The sequence below is a fragment of the Giraffa tippelskirchi genome, chromosome 4 (assembly GCF_054371585.1).
Source record: "Giraffa tippelskirchi isolate mGirTip1 chromosome 4, T2T-mGirTip1v1.2.pri, whole genome shotgun sequence".
Taxonomy (NCBI): Eukaryota; Metazoa; Chordata; class Mammalia; order Artiodactyla; family Giraffidae; genus Giraffa; species Giraffa tippelskirchi.
Window position 1 is genome coordinate 117,996,551 of NC_137278.1, and position 27,934 is coordinate 118,024,484.

Sequence of the window (27,934 nt, forward strand, 5' to 3'; positions counted from 1 at the left end):
TAGTTTAGTGGCAGGCGTGAGTGCTAAGTCTCTTCAGTAGTGTCCTACTCTTTGTGACTCTATGGACCATAGCCCACCCAGCTCCTCGGTCCATGGAATTCTCTAGGCAGGAATACTAGAGTAGGCTGGCATTTCCTTCTCCAGGGGATCTTCCCGACTCAGGGATCCAAACTGCACCTCTTATGTCTCCTGCTTGGCAGGTTAGTGGCAGTATTTTTCTTATGACTTTGACACTTAAATATGCCACAGAATATTATAGATTCATTGTTTTCTCTAATACTGTAGCAACTGTGTGGAAAGAAAATACACGTTAGCTATTGTATCAATAAAAAAAAATCCCAATAATTTTATCTGAGTTTCTAATTTTAATTTATTTGAATAGAATTAATAAAATATTTTCCAGTCTTGGACTCTACCATACAAGTGATTCCTAAGAATTTTGTTTCAGGATGGAAAGAAGAACAAGAGGAATTCCTTATCTTCTCATTATCCCAAGTATGGTATGTCATCTCTCTCTCCATATTGTATATGTTGTATATTGATCTACATAATAGTATATTTATTTGTCTTTATGAGTTTGAGTTAACTCTGGGAGATTGTGAAGGACATGGAAGCCTGGTGTGCTGCAGTCCATGGGGGTCACAAAGAGTTGGATACAACTTAATGACTGAACAACAATGAACAATTAATTACTTCATCTTTGTTGTTTGTCAAAAAAGAAAATGATGAGACAAGCTCAGGACATTCTGAAAAAACAATGATTTTAGGATGCACTAACGTGTGTGTCCTGAATTGCTTTAATGACTCTATGGTGCAGACACTATGGTGAAGTCCCTCACAGGAAAATTTAGACAAGTTTGCTTACCATTTAGGTGCATATATCACAAGACCATCATTTAGGGCACTTTAGGATTATTTCACAGAATGACAACATGACTTATGGAAAAATTATGCAAGCTATTTTCAGATAGAATAACTTTTTAACTGAGACTCATGTACCAGAGAAACAAAAGCATAAATTATGTGAAGACCAATCTCTACGTAAGAGAAAGAACATAGTCTGGATAGTAAAACATTTGATCTCTCATCCATGCCTTACTATGAGTGTAGAAAAAATGACTGATTTCTGTTTCTTATGTTCTTCCTTCATAAAATGTCCATTTGAACTCCAAAAAAGTATATGATAAATCACAAGGATTTTAAGCATATGAATTTTAATACAAACATATAAAATCAATTGCAAAATTTTTCTGCATATACTGAAAATTTTCATTAGGAATGGATTAACCATAAGCCTTCTCTATTTTTTTCTGTTAAATGCAGGTACCCAGTGGAATCTGAAAATACTGAGCATAATCTTTATTTTTGCAAAAGGGAACCTAGAAAAAGACTGCTTCCCACAGAAAATTTATTGACAGTAGGTGTTCAAATTTTTATACATTGAACAACTTCCCCTCCTATATAAATAATCAGGGGAGGATATTTTTAAGCCTTTTTTTTTCTTTTCATCACCACAACGACACACAAAATTATGTTGTAAAGACATCACTTCTATGAGGAGGTATTCATTGTAGACGTACAGGAGTCTATGGAAACCTAAGTTTACAAGAAAAGAAAAGACAGATTATCATTCTAATCAACTGCATAGTCACAGAGATGCTTAATAAAATTTATCTGATGATATAATGAAATCAATTCTTGACTAAGTGCATACAGTGGGAACTTTCAAGATTCACCATTGAACAAACCACACATTTTCTCATTTTAAATCCTTCATGTCACCTTTTTGACATGCAGATGAAATTTTGAAAGTAGCACAATAACATTAAAATATAAACAAAAGTATCATTAACTATGAACTGATATTCAGCTTCCAAAGTTAAAATAAATGTGTGCATAAAAGTATGCTGACAATGAGTAGGTCAAAACTGCCAAAATGATGGACTTTTTAAATATCCAATCCATTGCTTTCGTTCTAAAGGACAAAGGAGCAAAAGAAGAAGTAGCAAAGCAGGAAATTGGAAGACCTGCTTCAGTAACTGGACATATTGGTTTAATTGGCTAAGAAGTCCAAATGCTAATACTCCTAATAATCAGCCATTCCTTTTGTGTTTTGGTAACATATATCCTCATACAACGTATATCAAATGGAATTTTTTGATTTACATCAGATACTTCAAAGTTTCCATTTCTGAATTCCCCTAATCTAATATAAGTAATACATTGTCTATTTTGTTTAAAATATCTAATATTCCCCCCAACATCTAGGGCTCCGTGATGCAAAATATCATTTTGCCGATCTTCTGTTCCAGTATTCACTTTAATTCTTTTGATTACAATTGGTTTTTCAAAAATAATCACAAAGACATCTCCTGTTGAAGGTGGTTTCCCCCAGAAGTATTCATCAACACTACTGTAAGCTTTGCTTGCATCATAATTTTCAAAAACACTCATGTTGGTATATAGACTTGCAGGAGGGTTATCTGGGAGGTCAAATGGCTCCTCTTCAAAATCATCATCCTTCAACTTATTCTCAGTTCCTTTATATGATGAATAATAACCCATGTGCTGAAAGAGAGATGGTTTAAAACGAATCACATTTTTCTGAGCTAACAGACTCCGAAAATGAGTCAATAGCCAATCACAAGGCATTTCTTGATAAAACATTAATAAAAAATGTGCCAAACGTGGGAGATCATGAGAATGATAAAGTTTTCCAATATAGCCAAGCTTAGAGAACTCAAGGGTTACCCAGTAAGTTCCTTCTAAGGATGCAATGACTTTCTTGATGGCAGTTAAGAAATTTTTTGAACAACGAACATCATCTTCAAGCATTACATAATAGTATGAAATATTGGCACAAAAGTTGAGCAAAAAAGCGTAATCTACATTTTGCTTGGAACGGAATCTGACTCTATCTTCTGGATCATTGTAATTTCTTTTAAGGCCACTCAGGATTGGGTAATATTCCTCTGGAGCGTGTATAACCATTAACCTTCCAGCAATAATATGGTGGGCAAATTTCTGTGTAATATCTTGCAGCATAACCTCACGCCAGGATGAGTTAAAGTCAGCTAGATGAACCACCACTGAAATTTCCTTCAATTCTTCATAGCTGGATTGCTCAAAAATTGACTTGATTGTCTCAAGTAAATAGCTTCCTTTTTTTCGTCTCACTGATGAAAGTCCAATTGTAAGAAATCCTGAACAAAGGAACCCAGAATGAAGACAAAATAAAGGTGAAATTGGGTTTTGAATAACATAGAAAAAAGAAAAAAAAAGTTCTTTTCCCCTTAGGGCTTCTACTCTATTAAGTACATCTAAGTGAATGATCATATATAGAGTATTTTGTGATTAAAGAATTATGCTAAGCATACAAAAGCTTCCAGGTGGCACAGTGGTAAAGACTGCCTGCCAATGCAGGAGACACAGGAGTGACTGGTTCGATCTCTGGGTCAGGAAGATCCCCTGGAGGAGGAAATGGCAAGTTACTGCAATATTCTTGCCTGCTCTTACTCTATTTTATATTACCTCTTTAGTATAAAGCAGCTGGAAAAGGAAATGGCAAACCACTCCAGTATTCTTGCCTGGAGAATCCCCCCCTGAGTTCTCTACAGTCCATGGGGTCTCAAAAAGTCAGACACAGCTGAGTGACTAACACACACAAACTCTCTGTTTTATATTGCCTCTTTAGTATAAAGCAGTTGGTATACGTGCCAGCTCACATCTGTAAACTTAGTATGGAAAGGGATTAGTAATGTGTGAACAAAGGTGGCACAATATATGAAGATTTTAAAAAATAGTGGCAGTCTTTGAAATTAGGAGGAAGTTTAAGAGAAGTAGACATTTGAAATGGAAGAATAAAAGATCTAAACAAAGCTAAAACTATTGCAATTTTTCCTCAACCTGGTGATCACAAACTCACTTGCATAAACACTTCTTAACAGGGAGCTCAATTTTTGTGGTCTTCACACCATCTACTAAGAAGTTCATGATATCACTGTGTATCACTGATTCTAAAACATATTTTTCACACAGAAATATTTTAAACTCAGGTTGTATATCACAACTGATAGCATCTTACAACTTAAAATTGATGATGCTCATACTTTCTTAGCGGTGCATCAATTAGATCATGATATTTTCTATAATTTATAATGTCTTGAAATTCATGAAATGTAGTATGTTACTGCTTGGATCAAAGTGCCTGTAGTGGACTGAATAATTGCCTCCAAAATTTCATATCTACCTGGAACTTTAGACTATGACCTTATTTGGAAATAGCCTTTGAAGATGCAATTAGTTAAAGATCTCCAGATGAAATCATATTGGATGTAGATTGGGCCATAAATTCAATGACTAATGTCCTTATAAGTATGGGAGAGGACACAGAGACAAAGAAGGCCATGTGGAGAGAGTGGCAGTGATTGCAGTTTTGCTACAACAAACCAAGGAATGCCAAGTGTGACCAGCACCTGGAAGGGTCAAGGAAGGATTCTCCTCTAGATGGGGTCTGGTGCTGCCAGCATCCTGGTTTCTGAATTCTGCCTCCAGAAATGTGAGAGAATCAATTTCCATTGTTTCAAACCACCTAGTTTGTGATCATTTGTTATGACATCTTAGGAAACAAATACAATGACTTTCACTACTTCAAAATGGTGGCACGTCATAAAACCAATGTTTGAAAATGTATCACTGTGGGAATAATTATTTTTAAAAGCTAACTTTAAAAAGTTAAAGTGAATTGCTTTTTCCTAGTCTCCCTACATGAATTCTTTAGCAAACTGTTGAAAACTTCATGTCACAATTAGGCATTTAGTTTTTTGGTGTTGTTATTAATGAAATTGAATTAGTGAATAACTGCATTTGTGAAGAAACACTGAATGTGTCCCAAAGTATATATTATGTTAGTAAAGCCCATAAATTTCTTGTTATACAAATGAAGCATATTATCATTATTTTAAAGCAAAGTATTTTATTGTTCTTGATTTTAAAAGTATAAGTATACTTTACTTACGCTTTCTTTGTAAAGGCATGACAGCTAAGTAGCGATAGGTGACATTGAGGGCTCCTGAGAAATTAGACAAATCTTTGAAAGTATGCATGTAGTGTTCTGGACTCAGCTGATGTGTAGATGTTTCTCTTAAAATCTGTTTGTCTCCTTCCTGAATGCCAAGAAGGAGGAAGAGAGAAATAATAGATGGTCATGGATTAAATAAACTTTCTCCTTACACAATAATAATAATATATGTGTGTGTGTATATATATACACACACACACACACATATATATAATGGGTATATATATCTAATATACAATACATTGTTGTTGTTCAGTTGCTCAGTCATGTCCAACTCTTTGCAACCCCATGGACTGCAGCACGCCAGGCTTCCCTGTCCTTCACCATCTCCCAGAGGTTGCTCAAACTCACGTCCATTGAGTTGGTGTTGTGATGCCATCTAACCATCTTATCCTCTGTCATCCCCTTCTCCTCCTGGCTTCAATCTTTTCTAGCATCAGTGTCTGGAGAAGGAAATGGCAACCCACTCCAGTGTTCTTGCCTGGAAAATCCCATGGACAGAGGAGCCTGGTGGGCTGCCATCTATGGGGTCGCACAGAGTCGGACACGACTGAAGCGACTTAGCAGCAGCAGCAGCAGCAGCAGGGTCTTTTCCAATGAGTTGGCTCTTTGCATCAGGTGGCTAAAGTATTAGAACTTCAGTTGCAGCAGCAGTCCTTCCAATGAATATTCAAGGTTGATTTCCTTTATGATTGACTTGTTTGATCTCCTTGCAATCCAAGGGACTCTCAAGAGTCTTTAATATGGGTATTATATAAATCTCAATTACTGGCATTAGAAGCTGTAATAATTATTTTTCACCTGAATTCCCGATTATGTTCACTATTTTCCACTTTTTATTTTATGCTTACAGTTGCTTTTCTAAAGCATACGTTAATAATGGCATTCTCTTGATAAAAAAAAAAAAATTGAAAACTCCCACTGCCTTCATGTTAAATTCAAATTCTTTACAAGAATCTTCAAGCTTGACAGTGATCTTTTGCAGTTTCATGTAAAGCTATTCTCACTAGATTCCTGGTATCTGAATCATATTAAACTACTTACTCTTCTCCAAGTCCTGTCAAATAAAAGATCATACATTATTTCTAAGATTTTGAAATTTTAGGAATGATTAGAAGGATGCAACAGTGAACATCATACTTGGAGTTTGAATAACTTATTAATCAGGAAGTTTTAGTCAGTCACTTATGTAGCAACTATAATCAAAGGCTATTGAGAATGGACAGCAATGGTCTTTGTGAAATGATAGTATTTTTTACAAATATCTTCAAGATATCTTGATTAGGAGACATTTGTACCAAGTGTTCAAGGAAATGTCTTTAGACCTTGTACAGGTCTTTTCCATGATGTTTGCTTGCTGCTTGTGAGTGTAGAGGGGGAGAGGGAGTGTCCTGATGAAAGTGAAGTTTACTTCTTTTATGTTTAAAAACTTTAGTATCAATTTGATAATGGAATTATGTCATACAATCTTCAGGATGGTTTATATTCAAGAAGATATTCTTGTTCAGCTTAAAAATATCCTGCTAACAATTAATTGCTTCCTTTTACCTCCCTCTGATATAAGTTCACTTGTAGATTTTGACTATCTAATCATCATTTGACCAAACCTCTATTAGTTATACATTACTAGCAACATGATGACCTGCTTGGCTTTTGTATATGGTTTATTATCACTGGTAGAATATTGGGGTAACCTAATTAGAATTTTTTTTCTTTTCTGGCAAAATATCTATTGTGCTATGTGAGTTCTGTGGATATTTTGACTGTTCAGTATAGGACTGGGAGGTCAGGTATGAGCAATACCATTAAGACAACAGAGAAAGTGAATGTATTAAATAAATTTGGTCCTCATATTCTTTGACTGTGGTCAATAAAACTTTAATCAATTAAACATTGTCCTAAAATATTAGAAAGGATTCAAATACAAATTGTACTTTAGTTGGAACATTTACTGCTTTATTTCAAATTCAAATATCAATCGATGGAAAAGGTGACTAACTCAAAGTTTTAAATCTATGGCCAGGCTGAAATTATCTTAGAATAAAAGTTGAAATAGTGAACATTGACTGGCAAGAGCTTTCAATCTGGTCCTTGATAAATGAATATGCATTCTGTATAGCTTTTCTGTATATTGAATTATGTTTATGAGCCTATATTTGCTTTTTAATAGTGTATTTCTATATTTTATATTGCTTTGATAATTTGGACAAAGAAAAATACTTTTTTCTGATTTATAATGTGTTTGCCATCTATAAGTTACAGAATTTTAAAATGCATGACATTAAACTTGGGAGACTAGTTATATAAATGTACTAATTAATATCCATTGAATTCTGATTATTTTAAATGAATTGCACATAAATATTTTCATGTTTGTATTTCTGAAAACCTAAAAAAAATCATGAAAGTTTTAAAATGAACAAATTTAGGATTTTCAAAAGGCAACTGGAGACTCAATTTTGCATTGACTACTTTAATAGTAAATATAATGTTCATATTTAATAGGATCTAGAAAATATATTTATAAAAATCACACAGTAGTCATAAAACTGAATTCATTTTACCATTCTGTTCTTATGTGATGTCACATTCTAAAGGAAGTGCGGGATACTGAATATCTCTTTAAGAATTCTATCTTGAACACGTAAAAATCGAGACCTTTTCTGTGATAAGATGGAGTACATTCATCCTGATTGAAGGACATAACAGAATATCAGATGAAATGAGACATATGAAAACACTTTATTAAATTCGCAAGAACAAGTCTTTACACTCTCCAGCATAAATAAATAATGCAATTTTCACCTGAGTCAGCCTTGTTGGCTGCTTTCCAGAAACATCTACCTGAACAGCCAGGCTCTCCCTGGATACCTTCTTTAGCTACTATGCTGTAGTGTATTTTTCAGTAATAAGACAAAGTTTTATGACAATCATCTTCTGGATGGGAATGAAATTCAATGGACTAGCTACAGGCTAAATATATACCCTAGTGGCTACTTTGAAGATGCTCACAGCCGAGAGGCTAAGTTGATTGGGCGTGCAGTGTCTCTTCTACTTAGCTTGCCTTGTAATACAATTTGTCAATTACACTGAACTTGGCTTTCTTCCCTACTGAAAGGCACATATGCCTCTATCATGTAAGCAATACACTAATCTGTTATACGCCCAGGATTTGGGGCCATTGATGGATTTTCTAGCAAGAAGAGTAGAATACATGTGCTAAATAACCCTACAGGCCTTACAACTGTCACTGTTTATCTGAGTTATAACTACAATTTCCTCCCGATTTAAGAAAAACAGGGGACTTCCCTGGTGGTCCAATGGTTAAGACTGTGCTCCCAACGTAGGAGGCTGGGGTTCAAACCTGTGTCGAGGAACTAGATTCCTCAAGCCACAACTAAGAGGCCAGTTTTCCGTGGATATTAACACATTGTAGAAGAACAATTTTAATGTAATTGTACATGAATGACAATGAATATTTAAAAGTTTATACCTATTAAGCCTTGGCATAAAATTTAGTTCAAAATGTAATATAGGTAGAAAATATCCTCTAGTAAAGAGTGAATATTTAAACTAATAAAAATATTGTCACTAAATTTTCAAAATGGGGGGATGTTTATATTTAACACCCATTTTAATTCACTTTTTCTAACATAATGTAAATATTTAAAAATAAATTCAGTTTTTTAAGCTAAGAAGCAATCTCTTCTCTGTACCTGGGATGATTTGTAAATCTGATTAGATATATATGGGTTTTCCTGGTGGTATATGGCTAATGAAGCCAGATTTCATTGAGAAAGTACTCTTTAGTAAGAGCTACTTCATTAAATCATACTTTCAAATAATGTGGGTAGGACTGATGTTTAGACAGAAATGTATAAACAGAGCAATAACATTTGATCTTCTTATGGGTATGTACTCTATTACTTCTTATACATTTTATGGTGAATTTGAAGTAGTTCTCTTCCAAAAAGACATAAGGATGTTTGCTGCATATAATAATATTTTGTCTACTTAAAGTTAAATATTGAAATTGTGCTTGAAAGAGTCTTATCATCACTAAATGCAACAAGCACCCTACCAATACCATGCTTTTGATTTACAAGACGTGATTTACTTTTACCAGTACACACAGATGCAAGAAATAAATGCTTATTACAAAATTAAATCATTAATCAAGAGCTCCTCTAATTAATTTACAATCTTCAATTCTCTTAATTAAAAAATAGGTGGATCACCTAGGTCTTGCTCTATTGTCCTTAAATTTCATAAACTTAATAGTCAGGTTAAAAAAGTCTAAAATGCATATCATTAGTAAGTCTTTCTAGTTTGCTATGTTTAACTAGATCATGTCTAGTCAAATTCTATTAACTGTGGTACCTTCAATATGGTGAATTGACTAAGGGTGGTAGGATTAAACCTATACTTGAAGGTAAAAGCCCACAAGATTAAACCTATAATTGAAGGTAAAAGATATAGGCAGAGTCAAGATCTAGGAATGTGACAGCATCTCACCATCAAAGAGCAATGCTAAGGGAGGCAAGATGCTTTACAGAAGACCTCCTAAGAAAATCTGTACCAACTAAGATCATTTGGTCGGCTTGTAGGATTTAGAATAGTATCTGGCAAGTAACTGGTAGTTACTAAATCATTTTCAATTAATAAAAGAAAACATTTTACTAGGAAATGATCTTTGAAGTTGTTGTCAGAGTCTCTCTGGTTAAGATATTAACTGAAAGTTTTTAGCATGCTTGTATGAAAGAAAGTACTTTCCAGTCCTCCGTATGTTCTAAGGCTTTGATTTTCTGAAATCTGTAAACAGGAATAATTGCACAAGTATTAGAATTTTTCCAGATATCTTAACATCAATTATGATGGAAAAAGTAAATAAGAAATGTCCATAATTATTATCATTAGACATGAATTACGTGATAATCATAGCAAAAATAAATAGAGACATATTGAGTTCTCACAATTAGTCAGAATGTGTCTTTTTGTATACTTTCATAATTCACTTAAAATGCATTCAGGGAATTTCCTTGGCTGCCCAGTGGTTAAGTCTCTGTGCTTCCATTGCAAAGAGCATGGGTTTGATCCCTGGTCAGGAACTAAGTATCTATAATTGTGTGGTGCGGCCAAAAGAAAGAAAACCAACCCCCCCGACCCAGAAAATAAAAACATAATATTAGGGACTTCCTTGGTGTCCCAGTGCATATCATTAGTAAGTTTCTTCAGAGGTTAAGATTCCACACTTCCATTGCAGGGGACATGGGTTTGATCCCTGGTTAGGGGCTTCTAAGGCAGTTCTAGGGGTAAAGAACCTGCTTGCCAATGCAGGAGATGCAAAAGTTACAAGTTTGATCCCTGGGTCAGGAAGATCCCCTAGAGGAGGGCATGGAAACCCACTCCAGTATTCTTGCCTGGAGAATCCTATGGCCAGAGGAGCCTGGAAAGCTATACTCCATAAGGTCATAAAGAGTCAGACATTACTGAAGCAACTTAGCATGCATGCATGCACAGTGGACTAAGATACCTGCATGCTGCCAGACATGGGGGAAAAAACCTACTAACTTACTAATTTTACCTTTTTTAAACTATCGAATAGTTTTCACATTATTATCTTTAGTTCTTGAAGTTCTTTATTACTTTTCAGTGACTATAAGGGTAAAACATGGTGGTCATTTACAGCTATTCAAGATCCAAATGAGATGTCGCACATTAATAAAGCATTCCTTCTTAACAAAATAGCACAATTAGTATCATTAACTAGACAATAGGATGTGAAAATTTTTGATAATATAGAAAAGTAAAGAAAGTAAGGAGAAATACCTATAAAAATTTGTTTAGTCTATTTACAGGTGACTCTGCCCAGTTCCACTTACAAGTGTATTTTTTTCAATAAATATGTAATATACTACTGTGAGCTTCCCTGGTGGCTCAGTGCTAAAGAATCTGCCTGTCAATGCAGGAGATATGGGTTCCATCCCCGAGTCGGGAAGATCCCCTGGAGAGGGGACTGACAACTCATTCCAGTAATCTTGCCTGGAGAATCTCATGGACAGAGGTTCCTGGTGGTCTACAGTTCATGAGGTTATAAACAGTTGGACACGACTGAGGGAATAAGCACACGCGCACACACACACACACACACACACACACACAGGTAATTCAGATTGGGATGACAGCTAACTTATTTGTAATTAGATGTGCATATTTGCATTAAATATAGCATATAGCATTAAATAAAACATTGCAACATGAGCCAAAACAATTATAACGTTGGCAATATATAATTAATATAAAAAGTAGCTAGATGGGAAAGATATATGTTATAATTTTGCTCATACTAAGGCTCTTTCAATATCCTGGGATGGAAGTTACGTTGCAAGGGGACTGTCTTGTTGGACTTAGGCCTTACTTTGAACAAAAAGTAATCAACCTCCAAGACTTACCATAACATAGCTATCTTCAATGTACAAGTTCATAAACAGAAGGAAAATGACAAGAACTCCCAAGAATGAGACTGTGGAACGTTTTCGCAGGCATCGCATTTTATCTAGTATATCAAAAATGTGTTTCACTTGGTGAAATTTAAGCATTCTCTCCTGTGGAAAAGAGGCACAGAATTACTAACAATTAATTATGCATGCAAATATTTCTTCACCATATCAATCAACAGGCCTTTATAAAGTTTTACTCTCCAAATATTTGAACCAAAATTGTTTAAAATTTCACAATAAAAGTTGGCATAATTTATCAATACATTAACATAAAGATAATGCAGTGGTTTATCTTGATGTAGTGTAAGTAAAAGTGAAAAGCACAGCTATTTCTGAACAAATAAATATTGGTAACAATAATGTAAGAAAATAATAGTCCCCACTGCAGATGGTGAATGCAGCCATAAAATTAAAAGACCCTTACTCCTAGGAAGACAACATAGACAGCATACTAAAAACAGAGACATTACTTTGCCAACAAAGGTCCGTTTAGTCAAAGCTATGGTTTTTCCAGTAGTCATGTATAGCTGTGAGAGCTGGATGATAAAGAAAGCTGAGTGCTGAATAATTGATGCTTTTGAACTGTGGTGTTGGAGAAGACTCTTGAGAGTCCCTTGGACTGCAAGGAGATCCACCCAGTCCATCCTAAAGGAAATCAGTCCTGGATATTAATTGGAAGGCCTGATGCTGAAGCTGAAACTCCAATACTTTGGCCACCTGATGTGAAGAACTGACTCATTTGAAAAGACCCTGATGATGGGAAAGATGGAAGGCAGGAGGAGAAGGGGTTGACAGAGGATGAGTGGGTTGGATGGAATCACCAACTCTATGGACATGAGTTTGAGCAAGCTCCAGGGGTTGATGATGGACAGGGTGTGCTGTAGTCCATGGAGTCTCAAAGAATCAGCCATGACTGAGGGACTGAACTGAACAGATGAGAAAGAATGAAAATAAGAGAGAAAAGCAAACATTAAGGTAACATCTACCTCCCCATATTATAATGTAATAAAAATAGAAGACACTAGAAGTTTGGGACTAATACTGATCTCAGAGTAGGTCCACTGAAAAGAAATATGGGGAGAAAATTTGGGTGAAAGAAAGAGAAGTCACAAAGGAAGTTAAAGTTTTGGGGGTGAGTCCACACAAAAATTCAGTTATAATTGTTTTGTTAATTTTCCCAGTAATTCTTGCTAAATCAGTATAAATCCTGGAGTGGTATATCAACATTGCCTTGCTCAATCTACTGTTTATAATGATTTATGGACTACAAAAAGGTAAACTGGAGTTGTAGGGTTAGTGGAAACCTAATAATTTTCCATTTCACTCTTCTACATTTTGTGATCCACTATAATTACAAATTCATTTAGATTACTGATTTTTTTTAACTATATAGAAAACCTAGAATGATCAAAAGGTTAGTGGAATCCTATTTTGTCCATAATCAACAATATTTGGAAATTATGCCTTTTTGAGTTATATACTATGTCTTCTTGGTTTCAGCTTTAGGATGAAATATTTATGGGCATAAAGAACTTCAGGAGGTGAAAAAGGCCTGTAACCCAATCCTTACAACAATGTCTAGAACACGTCCATCTAACAGTGTAGAGCTGTGCACTGTGAGCTGCTCATAAAAGATATTATGATATTAAGATATTACTTACTGGCATAAATAATAATAGTATTACCACTCTAATTTCAAGGGGGTGGGGTGGTACAATCTCCTGTGTACTGAGAAATAAAGAAAAACTTGATACTGGAAAACAATAATGAATTAATGAAACCACGAGCCATGCCATGTAGGGCCACCCAAGACAAATGGGTCATGGTGGAGAGTTCTGACAAAACACGGTCCACTGGAGAAGGCAATGGCAAACCACTTCAGTATTCGTGCCTTGAGAACCACGTGAGCAATATGAAAAGGCAAAAAGATATGACATTGAAGGATGAACTTCCCAGGTCAGTAGGTAGCCAATATGATACTGGAGAAGAGTGGAGAAGTAACACCAGAAAGAATGAAGAGACAGAGCCAAAGTGAAAACAACGGCCAATTGTGGATGTGACTGGTGATGGAAGTAAAGCTGGATGTGGTAAAGAGCAATATTGCATAGGAATCTGGAATGTTAGGTCCATGAATCACGGTAAACTGGAAGTGGTCAAACAGGAGATGGCAAGAGTGAACGTTGACATTTAAGGAATCAGTGAACTAAAATGGACTGGAATGGGTGAATTTAATGCAGATGACCGTTATATCTACAACTGTGGGCAAGAATCCCTTAGAAGAAATGGAGTACCTATCATAGTCAAAAAAAGAGCTCAAAATGCAGTTCTTGGGTGAAATCTCAAAAACGACAGAATGAGCTCTGTTGGTTTCCAAGGCAAACTATTCAATATCATGGTAATCCAAGTCTATGCCCCGACCAGTAATCCTGAAGAAGCTGAAGCTGAATGGTTCTATGAAGACCTACAAGACCTTCCAGAACTAATACCCCCAAAAGATGTCCTTTTCATTATAGGAGACTGGAATGCAAAAGTAGGAAGTTAAGAGCTACCTGGAGTGCCAGGTAAATGTGGCCTTGGAGTACAAAATGAAGCAGAGTAAAGGCTAATAGAGTTTTGCCAAGAGAACACACTGGTCATAGCAAACACTCTCTTCCAACAACATAAGAGAAGACTCTACACAGGCACATCACCAGATGGTCAATATCAAAATCATATTGATTATATTCTTTGCAGCCAAAGATGGAGAAGCTGTATACAGTCAGTAAAGCAAGACTGTGAGCTTACTGTGGCTCAGATCATGAACTCTTTATTGCTAAATTCAGACTTAAATTGAACAAAGTAGGGAAAACCAATAGACTATACATGTATGAGCTAAATCAAATCCTTTATGATTATACAGTGGAAGTGACAAGTAGATTAACAGGATTAGATCTGATATCAGAGTCCCTGAAGAACAATGGATGGAGGTTTGTGATGTTGTACAGGAGGCAGTGATTAAGACCATCCTCAAGAAAAAGAAATGCAAAAAGCCAAAATGATTGTCTGAGGAGGCCTTACAAATAGCTGAGAAAGGAAGAGAAGCTGAAAGAAAGGAGAAAAAGAAAGATATACACATCTGAATGCAGAATTCCAAAGAATATCAAGGAGAGATGAGAAAGCCTTCCTTAGTGATCAATGCAAAGAAATGGAGGAAAACAATAGAATGGGGAAAGTTAGAGATCTCTTCAAGAAAATTAGAGATACCAAGGGACCATTTCATGCAAAGATGGGCACTATAAAGGACAGAAATGGCATGGACCTAACAAAAGCAGAAAATATTAAGAAGAGGTGGCATGAATACACAGAAGAACTATACAAAAAAGATCTTCATGACCCAGATAACCACGATGGTGTGATCACTCACCTAGAGCCAGATATCCTGAAATGCAAAATCAAGTAGGCATTAGGAAGCATCACTATGGATAAAGCTAGTGGAGGTGAAGGAATTCCAGTTGAGATATTTCAAATCCTAAAAGATGATGTTGTTAAAAGTGCTGCACTCAATATGCCAGCAAATTTGGAAAACTCAGTAGTGGCCACAGGACTGGAAAAGGTCAGTTTTCATTTCAATCCCAAAGAAAGGCAATGCCAAAGAATGTTCAAACTACTGCACAATTGCACTCATCTCACACACAGCAAAGTAATGCTCAAAATTCTCCAAGCCAGGCTTCAACCGTATGTGAACCATGATCTTCCAGATGTTCAAGCTGAATTTAGAAAAGGCAGAGGAACAAGAGATCAAAATGCCCTCATCTGTTGGATCATTGAAAAAGCAAGAGAGTTCTAGAAAAACATCTACTTCAGCTATATTGACTATGCCAAAGCCTTTGACTGTGAATCACAACAAACTGTGGAAAATTCTGAAAGAGATGGGAATACCAGACCACCTTACTTGCCTCCTGAGAAATCTGTATGCAGGTCAAAAAGCAACAGTTAGAACTGGACATGGAACAACAGACTTGTTCCAAATAGGAAAAGGAGTACGTCAGGATATATATTGTCACCCTGCTTATTTAACTTATATGCAGAGTGGTGGTGGTTTAGTTGCTAAGTAGTGTCTGACTCTTGCGACCCCATGGTCTGTAGCCCACCAGGCTCCTCTGTCCATGGGCTTTCTAGGGATGAATACTGGAGTGGGTTTCCATTTTCTTCTCTAATGGATCTTCCTGACCCAGGAATCGAACCCAGGTCTTTTGCATTGTAGGCAGATGATTAACTGACTGAGCTTTACATCATGTGAAATGTCAGGCTGGATGAAGCACAAGCTGGAATCAAGGTTTCTGGGAGAAATATCTCAGATATGCAGATGACACCACCCTTATGGCAGAAAATGGAGAAGAACTAATGAGTCTCTTGATGAAAGTGAAAGAGGAGAGTAGAAAAGTTGGCTTAAAACTCAGCATTCAGAAAACTAAGATCATGGCATCTTGTCCCATCACTTCATGGCAAATAGATGGGGAAACAATGGAAACAGTGACAGACTTTATTTTTTGGGGCTCCAAAATCACTGCAGATGGTGACTGCAGCCATGAAATATTAAAAGATGCTTGCTCCTTGGAAGAAAAGCTATGACCAGAATAGACAACATTTAAAAAGCAGAGACATTACTTTGCTGACAAAGGCCCATCTAGTCAAAGCTATGGTTTTTCTAGGAATCATGTGTGGTTGTGAGAGTTGTACTGTAAAGAAAGCTGAGCACTGATGAATTGGTGCTTTTGAACTGTGCTGTTGGAGATGACTCTTGAGAATCCATTGGATTGCAAGGAGATGAAGTCAGTCAATCCTACAGGAAATCAGTTCTGAATATTCATTGGAAGATCTGATGCTGAAGTCTAAACTGCAATACTTTGGCCACCTGATGCGAAGAACTGACTCACTGGAAAAGACCCTGATGCTGGGAAAGACGGAAGGCAGGAGGAGAAGGGGATGGACAGAGGATTAGATGGTTGGAGGGCATCACCGACTTGATGGACGTGAGTTTGAGCAAGCTCTGGAAGTTGGTGATGGGCAGGGAAGCCTGACATGCTGCTGTCCATAGCATCACAAAGAGTCGGACGCAACCAAGCGACTGAACTGAAATGAAACATTAATATTGTATAAAGTGTTAGTTACTCGGTCATGTCTGAGTCTTGTGATTCCATGGACTGCAGCCCACCAGGCTCCTCTGTCCTTGGGATTTTTCAGGCTAGAATACTGGAATGGGTAGCCATTCCCTTCTCTAGGGCATCTTCCCAGCCCAGGGACTGAGCCCTGGTCTCCTGCATTGCAGGCAGATTATTTGCCATCTGGGCCATCAGAGTAGGCCTAATACCAGACCATACATTAAATCATCTCATCTTTTGGTTTGTAATGTCAGTTCTAGAATAGGGTCAGTTTCTAATTTGCATTTATGTGTCAAAAATGTGTTGACAGGCTCATCATTATCTTTTCCAATAAGAAAATACATACATATCACTTTTGAACCAAAACATTGTTAAAGTTAAATTCGGTTGTCTCATTCTATAATCTGAATTGTACTGTAATCTGATCTTGAATCTACAGATAAAGTATTCTGCTTGTAAAAGGTTTTTTTTTCTGGGTTTGGGTAGGATAAGATGCCCTTTCATGTTCACTGCAGCAGTAACCAGCCTCAGTTTGCCCAGTAAAGATAAGGAGCAGAATTAATGCTACAGACTCTCCCTCTGTGGCTCATTTCAAGAGAATGATACTCTGGTAGGGCCCAGACCCTGATAACCTGGAGGGGCTGTCTATAGGGTGCAGAGTCTGGATGCAGCTGAGGTCTGTTAGCTCGTGAGTCTGGATGCTTGAGGCAGAAGTCTTAGGGTCACCTGAGAAGGACTGTTTTGAAGTAGGGTCTGGTGAAAGACTTATCTTTTTTAATTCAGTGGCCAGTCTCAGAACTCTGGTGTAGTTGTTCAATTGCTAAGTCGTGTCCAACTCTTTGTTATTCCATGGACTGCAGCACCCCAGAGTCCTCTGTCCTCCACTGTCTCCTGGAGTTGGCTCAAATTCATGTCCATTGAGTCAGTGATGCTATCTAACCATCTCATCCTCCACTGCTCCCTTCTCCTTTTGCCTTCAATCTTTCCCAGCATCAGGGTCTTTTTCAATGAGTCAGCTCTTCCCACCAGGTGGCCAAAGCATTAGAGCTTTAGTATCAATCCTTTCAATGAATATTGAGAGTTGATTTCCTTTAGAATTGACTGGTTTTAGCCCCTTGCAGTCCAAAGGATTTCTGAGAATCTTCTCCAGCACCACAATTTGAAAGCATCAATTCTTTAGTGTTCAGCCTTCTTTATGGTCCAACTCTCACATCCGCTCCTAGTGGAAAAACTGTAGCTTTGACAATACAAATGTCTGTTGGCAAAGTAATGTCTCTGCTTTTGAATACACTATCTAGGTTTGTCATAGTTTTCCTTCTAAGGAGCAAGTGTCTTTTAATTTAATGGCTGCAGCACAGAACTCTGGTGCTGCTCTCTATATTTTATGATTGCCTGATTCAGGTCCAGGAGCATTGAGGGTTTGGGTGGAAGGAAGAGGTGGAATTGAGGTGTTTCAGGACCCATCCTGGGAGATACCATAGGTTAATATAAAGTTTATGTTACACATTCTGGTCCAGAGAGGGCTGAAATATGGACTCAGATCTTTGAACATGAATATAAAAGCATTGTAGGACTTCCCTGGTGGTCCAGTGGTTGAAACTCCATGCTCCCAATACAGGAGGTGTGGGTTTGATCCCTTGTCAGGGAACTAGATTCCACATGCCTCAACTAAGGCCTGGCCTATTTAAATAAAAAATAAAAGTATTGTGGATGGATGGTCCAGGACCCTCGGTTGGTTGAGAGACTGGGTTAAAGGTGTATATTCTGAACCTGGGAATGTCTTGACAACATTGAGAGAGAAGATTCTTGCAGAAAAGGTGTTTGGGAGGGATTTTCAGCCTCACAGTCTAGCTCTGTGAAGAATAGAGGTAGTCGCTGAATGCAGCCTTGAGTGTTGGCTAAGAGCAGGGCTTTCAGAACCCATCAACTATGTAGCAGGCCTGAGTCCTCAAGCCAAGGCCCTACTGGAGGAAGCTTGGCCTGGGAGCCTGTGCCTGAACTTCTATCCTGGCCCACAGCTATCCACCCTGGTGCATATGTCCCCTCCAACCAGGTTCATCTCACCAGAGGCTCTCAACATCAGTGTCAGAGCTCTTAGAACCACAACTCCACATTGCCCACTTATTTTTCTCATGCTTTGTCATCAGCATACGTGTGGAGGTGTTTTCGTCACAGATTTGAATGAAAACCAACAAGTGAAAGTAGAGAAGATGTTTCAATAATTTGAAGTGTTACTAGATTGAAGCCATTCACAATGTAGCCCTAAATGCATATTTGATGGTATATAAAGGAACTTATGAGAAAGGTTAAGTAATAAAATGGGTTATAACAACACAAAAAGATTTTTATCTGAATTTTGAAATGACGAAGAGTTAGAATCTAATCACACACAAGTGACACAATATTTCTAAATGTCAATTTGGGAAGACGACAATAGCATGAAATATATTTATACCCCTTAACTCAGCAATTATACTTCTAAAAATCTTTTCAAAGATAAAACAATTGTATTTGTGAGCCAAAGTCTTATTATGGTATAGCAAAGCAGTGATGTCTGTAAGACAAATGGGAAACAATCTATAACATGTTAACAGTCCTTATCTCAATGTAGCAGAATGATCAGGAGTTTTCAATCTTCTTTTTACTTTTCTAAACTTTCCATATTTTTAAAAGCATATATATCATAATATTTTTAAATGTTAGTTTTAATTTTCAAAATTCCCTATTGTTTGTCAGAAAATAAGACATTTTATTTCTTAAATACAGAAGCATAAACAGCAAACTTTTTTACGGGAAAATAAGATAAAAAAATACATAATACTTTATAATTATGTTTCTGAAAGTTGAATGTTTTAAGTTCAATATAAATGCTAAGTCAAGAAGAATTCCATCTTAATTTTATTCTTTTGAGACAAAGAGAAAATGCAAATGATGTGACACAAATTGCATTTGCAAAGTTCAAATGTAGATAATTGTATATAAAGATAATAAGCATATCTACTAACATTTATTAAATATTTCTAAGTGCTGGGTGATACACTTTGCATAGGTAGCTCATTGAATCTTCATACCAATGCTAAAACTTTAATACTACTATTAGACCAATTTTACAATTTAAGAAAAACAAGGCTTTCTTGAAGTGTCTCCATAAGCTATGATGCCAACTTTCAAATCTTAGAAATATCAGAGTCTGCCCTATTAACTACTATTGGTATACAGTTTATTAATTAGGCTTCTTATGCTATTTTAAATATATTGTTGCCAATAGACAATTAATAACTTGTGACATTGATCTGTTGCACAAAACAAAAATAATATAATAAATATAAACATAATTTTCTTGGCAGAAAGCAAAATTTTGATTAAACCTATTTAACTTAAAATACACATAAATATATAATATGGTACTGCTGATGCTGCTAAGTCACTTTAGTCAGGTCCGACTCTTTGTGTCCCTATGGATTGTAGCCTGTTAGGCTCCTCTGTCCATTGAATTCTCTAGGCAAGAGTACTGGAGTGGGTTGTCATGCCCTCTTCAGGGGATCTTCCCGACCCAGGGATCAAACCTGCATCAATATGTCTCCTGCATTGGCAGGTGGGTTCTTTACCACTAGAGTACCACCTGGGAAGCCCCTATAACATGATGAGGTGGGTCATATATGATATTTCAAGTAGTACTGTTTGTCTTCTTTGATGAGTTCATGTGTGTGTGTTCAGTCATATCTGACTCTTTGGGACCCCATGGACTGTAGCCCACCTGTCTCCTTTGTCCATGGGATTTTCCAGGCAAGGATACTGGAGTTGGTGACCATTTCCTCCTCCAGAAGATTTTTTCAACCCAAGGATCCAACCCATGTGTTCTGTGTCTCCTGCAATGCAGGTGGATTCTTTATTGCTGAACAATCAGGGAAGTTTCAACTGATCTAAGTGGAAAATATAAAGCTTTGAAGATAATACTTTTGTGCATTTTGCATTAATGCAAAATAAGACAAAACAACACCACCAAAACTTTGTACTATAATTCCAAGAGTTAACAAAATCAGAAATAAAGTCCTTAGAGAACAATGGTAGTCACCTAAGTTCTAATATCCAATCCTCCAACTTATAATCCTCCAAAAATCGTTCAAAACCATCAAAGCACAAATAAATCTTCTGTCGTATATACCCTCAGCATAACCAAGAGAAAAATAAAATAATACAAAGTCCAATTTGTATGTAAATAAAAGCAATAACATTAAAGACAAGCAGAACTGGCTGAGGAGCCCAAATTAGAGGTCAAGAGACAGACCAAAATATGTGTCATTTATTAAACAACATTAAAGTACATCATAATACAAAAAAGATTAAGAAAGCTAGTAATCTACCCAAAGTTCTTTCTCACCTCAAACACAGAATTAGATGGTTCCAGAAGAAAACAAATGAACATTCAGGAACAAGAAAACACACAAACAGCAAAAAAAAAAAAAAAATTCAGACCAATGTCAAACAAATTTACTGAGAAGAAAATTGAAATACCTGAAGGAACTCTGAAATTTGGCTTTTTGTTGTGCCATGAAGCAAGGAAGCTCTAAGAGTTTAGTGGGGTCACAGAAAACAACTTGAGGTTTACATTGAGAAAATTTGGGGAAAAAACAGTGATAAAAAGATGACTCTGATAGTAAAATACTGAATTAGTATAAATTCATGATTATATTGTGATAATAAAAAAGGAGAGAAAGTAAGAAACCTATTTGCTACAATTAATTGGATGTGACCACTGCACCATCATCTGATCCCCAAAATCAGTAACTGAAAGAAAAGAACTAAACTTTCCCCACTTTCCAGGAAGAACTGTATTTCATCAACAGTTGATGATTTTTTTTTTTTCCAGATACTGACAGTATAGAGCAATTATGCTTAAGAAAAAAAGAAACAAAAGAAGTAAGACACAGAATTTCTCCAGTATGCTTCCAGGAGGCAATTTTTAAAAGGCAGGGCAGGAAATTGATGCAAGGAATTGAAGAAGACACAAATAGAAAGATATTCTTTCTTAACGGATCAGAAGAATTAATACTGTTCAAATGTCCATACTACTGAAAGTGATCTATAAATCAAATATGAACCTTGTTAAAAACTCCAATGGCAGTTTTCACAGAAATAGAAAAAAGCTCTAAAATTTGTATGAAACTACAAAGACTTTGAGGCCTCAAAATAATCCTAAGAAAGCAGAACAAAGCTAGAGGTATCATACTTCCTAATTGAAACTATGTAACAAAGGAGAAAAGGAAAGATATACCCATTTGAATGCAGAGTTCCAAAAAAATAGCAAGGAGAGATAATCAGAAAGCCTTCCTCAATGATCAGTGCAAAGAAATAGAGGAAAACAACAGAATGGGAAAGACTAGAGATCTCTTCAAGAAAATTAGAAATACCAAGGGACAATTTCATGCAAAGATGGGCTCAATAAAGGACAGAAATGGTATGGACCTAACAGAAGCAGAAGATATTAAGAAGAGGTGGCAAGAATACACAGAAGAAAGATCTTCACAACCCAGATAGTCACGATGATGTGGATCACTCACTTAGAGCCAGACCTCCTGGAATGCGAAGTCAAGTGGGCCTTAGGAAGCATCACTATGAACAAAGCTAGTGGAGGTGATGGAATTCCAGTTGAGCTATTTCAAATCCTAAAAGGTGATGCTGTGAAAGTGCTGCACTCAATATGCCAGCAAATTTGGAAAACTCAGCAGTGGCCACAGGACTGGAAAAGGTCAGTTTTCATTCCAATGCCTAAGAAAGGCAATGCCAAAGAATGTTCAAACTACCGCACAATTGCACTCATCTCACACACTATCAAAGTAATGCTCAAAATTCTCCAAGCAAGGCTTCAACAATACATGAACCATGAAATTCCAGATGGCAGAAAGGCAGAGGAACCAGAGATCAAATTGCCAGTATCCACTGGATCATCGAAAAAGCAAGAGAGTTCCAGAAAAACATCTATTTCTGCTTTATTGACTATACCAAAGCCTTAGACTGTGCGGATGATAAACTGGAAAATTCTGAAAGAGATGAGAATACCAGACCACCTGACCTGCCTCTTGAGAAACCTGTATGCAGGTCAGAAAGCAACAGTCAGAACTGGACATGGAACAACAGACTGGTTCCAAATAGGAAAAGGAGTACATCAAGGCTGTATATTGTCACCCTGCTTATTTAACTTATATGCAGAGTATATCATGAGAAATGCTGGGCTGGAGGAAGCACAAGCTGCAATCAAAATTGCTGGGAGAAATATCAATAACCGCAGATATGCAGATGACACCACCCTTATGGCAGGAAGTGAAGAAGAACTAAAGAGCCTCTTGAGGAAAGTGAAAGAGGAGAGTGAAAAAGTTGGTTTAAAGCTCAACATTCAGAAAACAAGATCATGGCATCTGGTCCCATCACTTCATGGGAAATAGATGGGGAAACAGTGGTAACAGTGTCAGACTTTATTTTTGGGGGCTCCAAAATCACTGCTGATAGTGATTGCAGCCATGAAATTAAAAGACGCTTACTCCTTGGAAGGAAGGTTATGACCAACCTAGATAGCTTGTTTAAAATCAGAGACATTACTTTGCCAACAAAGATCAGTCTAGTCAAGGCTATGGTTTTTGCAGTGGTCATGTATGGACGTGAGAGTTGGACGGTGAAGAAAGCCAAGTGCCAAAGAATTGATGCTTTTGAACTGTGGTGTTGGAGAAGACTCTTAAGAGTCCCTTGGACTGCAAGGAGATCCAATCAGTCCATCCTAAAGGAGATCAGTCCTGGGTGTTCATTGGAAGGACTGATGTTGAAGCTGAATCTCCAATATTTTGTCCACTTCATGCGAAGTGTTGACTCATTGGAAAAGACCTTAATGCTGGGAAGAGTTGGGGGCAGGAGGAGAAGGGGATGACAGAGGATGAGATGGTTGGATGACGTCATTAACTTGATGGACATGGGTTTGGGTAAACTCCGAGAGTTGGTGATGGACAGGGAGGCCTGGTGTGCTGCAATTCATGGGGTCGCAAAGAGTCGGACACGACTGAGCAACTGAACTGAACTGAACTGAATACTGTCACAAAAACTAAAAGGTTTTTCACAATAAAAGAAATAATCCAACACAGGAGGATAGAGCCCTATTCCTTGAAAGAAATATGGTGGTCTACAATAGTAAGGTGGAAATATGATGGCTAGGGGAGAGATTTAAAAGCAAGGTAGCTATATAGCAAGATAGAGTTAGTGGGTAGCCGTTGAAACTTAGATTTAATCCTCAGACACTGGAAAAATATGTCTCTCAGGTTCCAGTATAAAAAGACAGCATGTTGATAAAAGCTACTAATAATACTGATTATCTATAGAAAACCACTAAATCAAACAAGGAATACACAAGTCCACCATCCTTTAAACTGCAATTATTAAAAAAAAAAAGGTAAAAATTTGGTTTCAAATTTTTAAGCAGGTGACAATATCCTGATAGTATAAACTTACAATAGAATGTTGCTACTTGAAAATATTAGTCTCACAAATGAGCATAAGTTACTTGAAGTGTATTTGGTTCCATATTCAAACAATGTCTTATTTGTTAGAATTTTACCACTTTTCCTTAAACAATTTCAGAAAGGTTTGTAAGTGTTATTCAAAGGTAATGGGTTGATTGCTACAGATTAGTTTTATTTAGAAAAACAAGAACTTTTATTATCATGGCTTGAGTGAATTATTTCCTCAAGTTGATGTATCATCTTTATATACCCTAAATGTCACCAGAGATTCATCTGTTAACAGCATATGCTACAATATACTTTATCTTTTGTACATACGATGGGAAATACTGAACATATTTTGTTTAGCAGATTTACTGCAAGTGTTTTCAAAAACAGTCCCTTTGTCACAAGTTTCTACTACAACAGTACTGATTGAATAGTTGTGGAAATATGAGGGCTTCCCCAGTGGCTCATCAGTAAAAAATCCACCAGCAATGCAGGAGACTGGAGTTTGATCCCTGGGCGGTGAGGATCCCCTGGAGAAGAGCATGGGAAGTATTCCTGCCTGGAGAATCCCATGGACAGAGGAGCCTGGGGGGGCTATAGTTCATCAGGTTGCAAAGAGTTGGACACAACTGTAGCAACTGTGCAGGCACACATGCATGGAAATAAGAATGTATATTAACCCTATGCTCTACCCCAAATGTATGCAAAGTTGGCACATCTGGTTCAATAAGACTTCACTGGTTTATTTTTATGGAAGAATCACATTCCCTTTGGAAGACCCAGGTGCTAAATGTTTATATATATGAAACTACTATAACAAAACATCAAATACACAACTGTGTAAAATTATTTTGTTGTGTCACCATACCAAGTAATTCATTTTTAAATAGAAAGCAATTATTTCTATAATTCCCATCATCATATATAAATACATGGATAAATATACTTACATATAAAATGTATATCATATATTCATATATCTCACAAAGAATTTTGAAATTATAGTGTGGCATATACTCCTCTAGATTTATATACACATAATTATACATATATAAATATAGCTGTATTTACTGACAATGAAACAGGTAAATCGGTGAGAAGGTACTATTCTTTCTCACTATTTAAAACTGATACTGTCTGAGTTTGGTTTTCTCAATTTTCAAACAATCACCAAGAGCTTCCCTCATAGCTCAGTTGGTAAAGAGTCCGCCTGCAATGCAGGAGGCCTGGGTTCGATCCCTGGGTTGGGAAGATCCCCTGGAGAAGGGAAAGGCTACCCGCTCCAGTATTCTGGCCTGGAGAATTCCATGGACTACACAGTCCAAGGGGTTGCAAAGGGTAGGACATGAAGTGGCTATCACACCAAGATATACAGGATCTTCTTAATAATCATCTTTACCATCTGTAATATTCTTTCTCACTGCTCCATCTAACCTTCTCTTCTTGTCTCCCTTTGCAAACTTTTGACATTACATGATCTCTCCTACAAACATTTTTTGAGCAAAATTTAAAATTTAGATTCTCAGGTAGTATTTCTTCCTGAGTCTATTTCTAATTTTTCAGTACGGACTATTACCTCTATGTAGATTTCCCTCTGCCTATTCAAAGACCCTGGTGGCTCAGATGGTGAAGAATCTGCCTTCAATGCGGGAGACTTAGGTTCCATCCCTGGGTTGGGAAAATCCCCTGGAGGAGGACAAGGCAACCCACTCCAGTATTCTCGTCTGCATAATTCCATGGACAGAGAAGCACGGCAAGCTACAGTCCATGGGGTCGCAAAGAGTGGGACACGACTGAGCAACTAACACACACACACTCAAATACCAGGAATCTAAAACTACAGATGATTTCCTCTTCCAGCCTGCTCCACTTATCCGTCTCATTTTTGGTAGACCTAGCTTTCTAATCTCCTGGTCAAATTATCCAAAAAAAAAAAAAAAAAAATCTCCTGGTCTCTCCTAGTCGGAGAACCTTGTCTCCAGACCTCAATTTCTCTCTCACAGCCTGCCACAATTTCTCCCCTTCAGTTCGTACTGTCATCACCGGAGTTCAGGTTAATACTTTAACTTTGGAAACAGCAATAGATTACTTGATGGTTTTTCCTACCTTTTCACTATTTAGCATGTTTCTAAAGTATCAGAACCTAAACTGGAAGAGGATATGGAAGTATCAGCTCCTAAACCGGAAGTGGTGAGATGGCACAGCGGAGATGTCAGGATGCGTTCCCAGTCCTGAGGTGTTTAGAAGATGCTTGCTTGGTGAGGTTATTAGAAAAAAAACGTAACAACAAGGTCCTGATGTGCCCCCAGGCAGAAGTCAAGAAAGCTGCCTGCAAATCACCTGTGTCATCACAATGATAAAACAATGCCCCATTGGGTGCCTCTGTTATCAAGGAGGAACAGCCGGCCCTGAACAGAGCTCAGCCAGCCGGTGCATTCAAACACGAACATCCCCACGCTACTGGACCCCAGGACTTACACAGTGGAAACTGTCTACAGAAGACAAATTCAGTTGATCCGTTTCAGTAACGCTCTTTGGAAAAAAACAGGGAAGAAGAACCTAATGCCTCTTGCAGAACGATTTTATGAATTCATTTTTCAAGTTGTAGAATTAGCTGCACTTTAATGTTTATACTGCATTTCATGAGAAAGTGACACTGGGAAGAGTAGAGGAGGTAGAAGGCCTAGGAAGTTCTTTTGAGTCAAACTACCATTTCTATATCCATCCTACTTCCCACTCCTGAGCTAAAATAACCAAGGTTCGTCCTATTTTGTGATGAGTGGTCGTTGTCACTAAGTCACATCTGACTTTTTGCAACACCTGTTCTTGTAAGGGTAGTTTTATATTGAATTGAAAAAAAAAATTCTTCTCCATAGGAAATAACAAAATAATTGGGGTCCACTATGGTGGTGGCTCCAGTGCTTCAGGCATTGTCTCCTTTTTCTGAAAGCTGTGCATGCTGAGGCCAGGAATAATCACCTAGAGCTCAATGAGGAGTCAAAGGACCAGCAGAGAATACATCGCAGGATAGCATCACCTTTCTGGACTGGAGGATGGAAAAGAATCCATCCATAGAAAGCAGAAGCCTGACATCTTTTGCTTGAGGACATTGAAATTTATAGTTTGTGATTTTGTTCAAAGTCACCTAACTGGAAGAAGCACATTGCAAAGTTGCCACCACAGTGTAGTTCCGATTGCTTGAAACTGGAGCTTCAGCAATTGCTACAATAACTGGAGGAAGAAACACTTTGAAACCTTACTAGCTTTATCCAGAGAGTTTCAATATGGCAACCCAAGGTATCAGGCTGCCAACTCCAGTGTCCTCCCTCTGACTTTTAATGAGGTTAAACTGCTTTCTCATAATATTTCACTCATAATGTATACAATTCACATCTTTTAAAAATGCAAAGCAAGTGATCACAAGTCTATAGCTCAACTAATCTTGAAGTCCTACAAAGTTGACTGTCTCTATAATTTGGATTCATCAGAGTTTGAGTGGTTGTGGGCTATACCACTTTCTCATACACGCAACCCTTAAACTACTGTAACTCTACATTGAACACCAGTGGAAAAGTTGCCGATTCTTTTGGACAATTCAAAAAAAAGACCCAAGGAATTAATTTCCCTGGAGGATGGATGGGTGAAAAGGAACGATCAAGTAAAACTTAACGATAGTAACCTTTTCTGGGTTTGGGTTCAAAATCTTTGATGACTACCATG

General features: G+C 37.2%; 1 protein-coding gene across 3 annotated transcripts in view; it reads right to left on the reverse strand.

Annotated features, from left to right (window-relative positions):
* Positions 1-1,391: 1,391 nt before the first annotated feature.
* MGAT4C (MGAT4 family member C) overlaps positions 1,392-27,934 on the reverse strand; it is a 793,076-nt gene continuing 766,533 nt past the window's right edge. Inside the window, exons 1-4 of one of the 3 annotated variants that reach the window (XM_081587382.1) lie at positions 26,321-26,547; positions 11,533-11,685; positions 5,018-5,165; positions 1,392-3,203 (exon numbers count right to left, since the gene is read on the reverse strand). In XM_081587382.1, coding sequence (XP_081443508.1) covers positions 2,062-3,203; positions 5,018-5,165; positions 11,533-11,685; positions 26,321-26,338 — 1,461 coding nt within the window. In that variant the 5' untranslated portion in view covers positions 26,339-26,547 and the 3' untranslated portion in view covers positions 1,392-2,061. Of the gene's footprint in view, positions 3,204-5,017; positions 5,166-7,644; positions 7,770-11,532; positions 11,686-26,320; positions 26,548-27,934 lie in introns of those variants that run through there. The other 2 variants (XM_081587383.1, XM_081587384.1) reach the window with 2 other exon arrangements.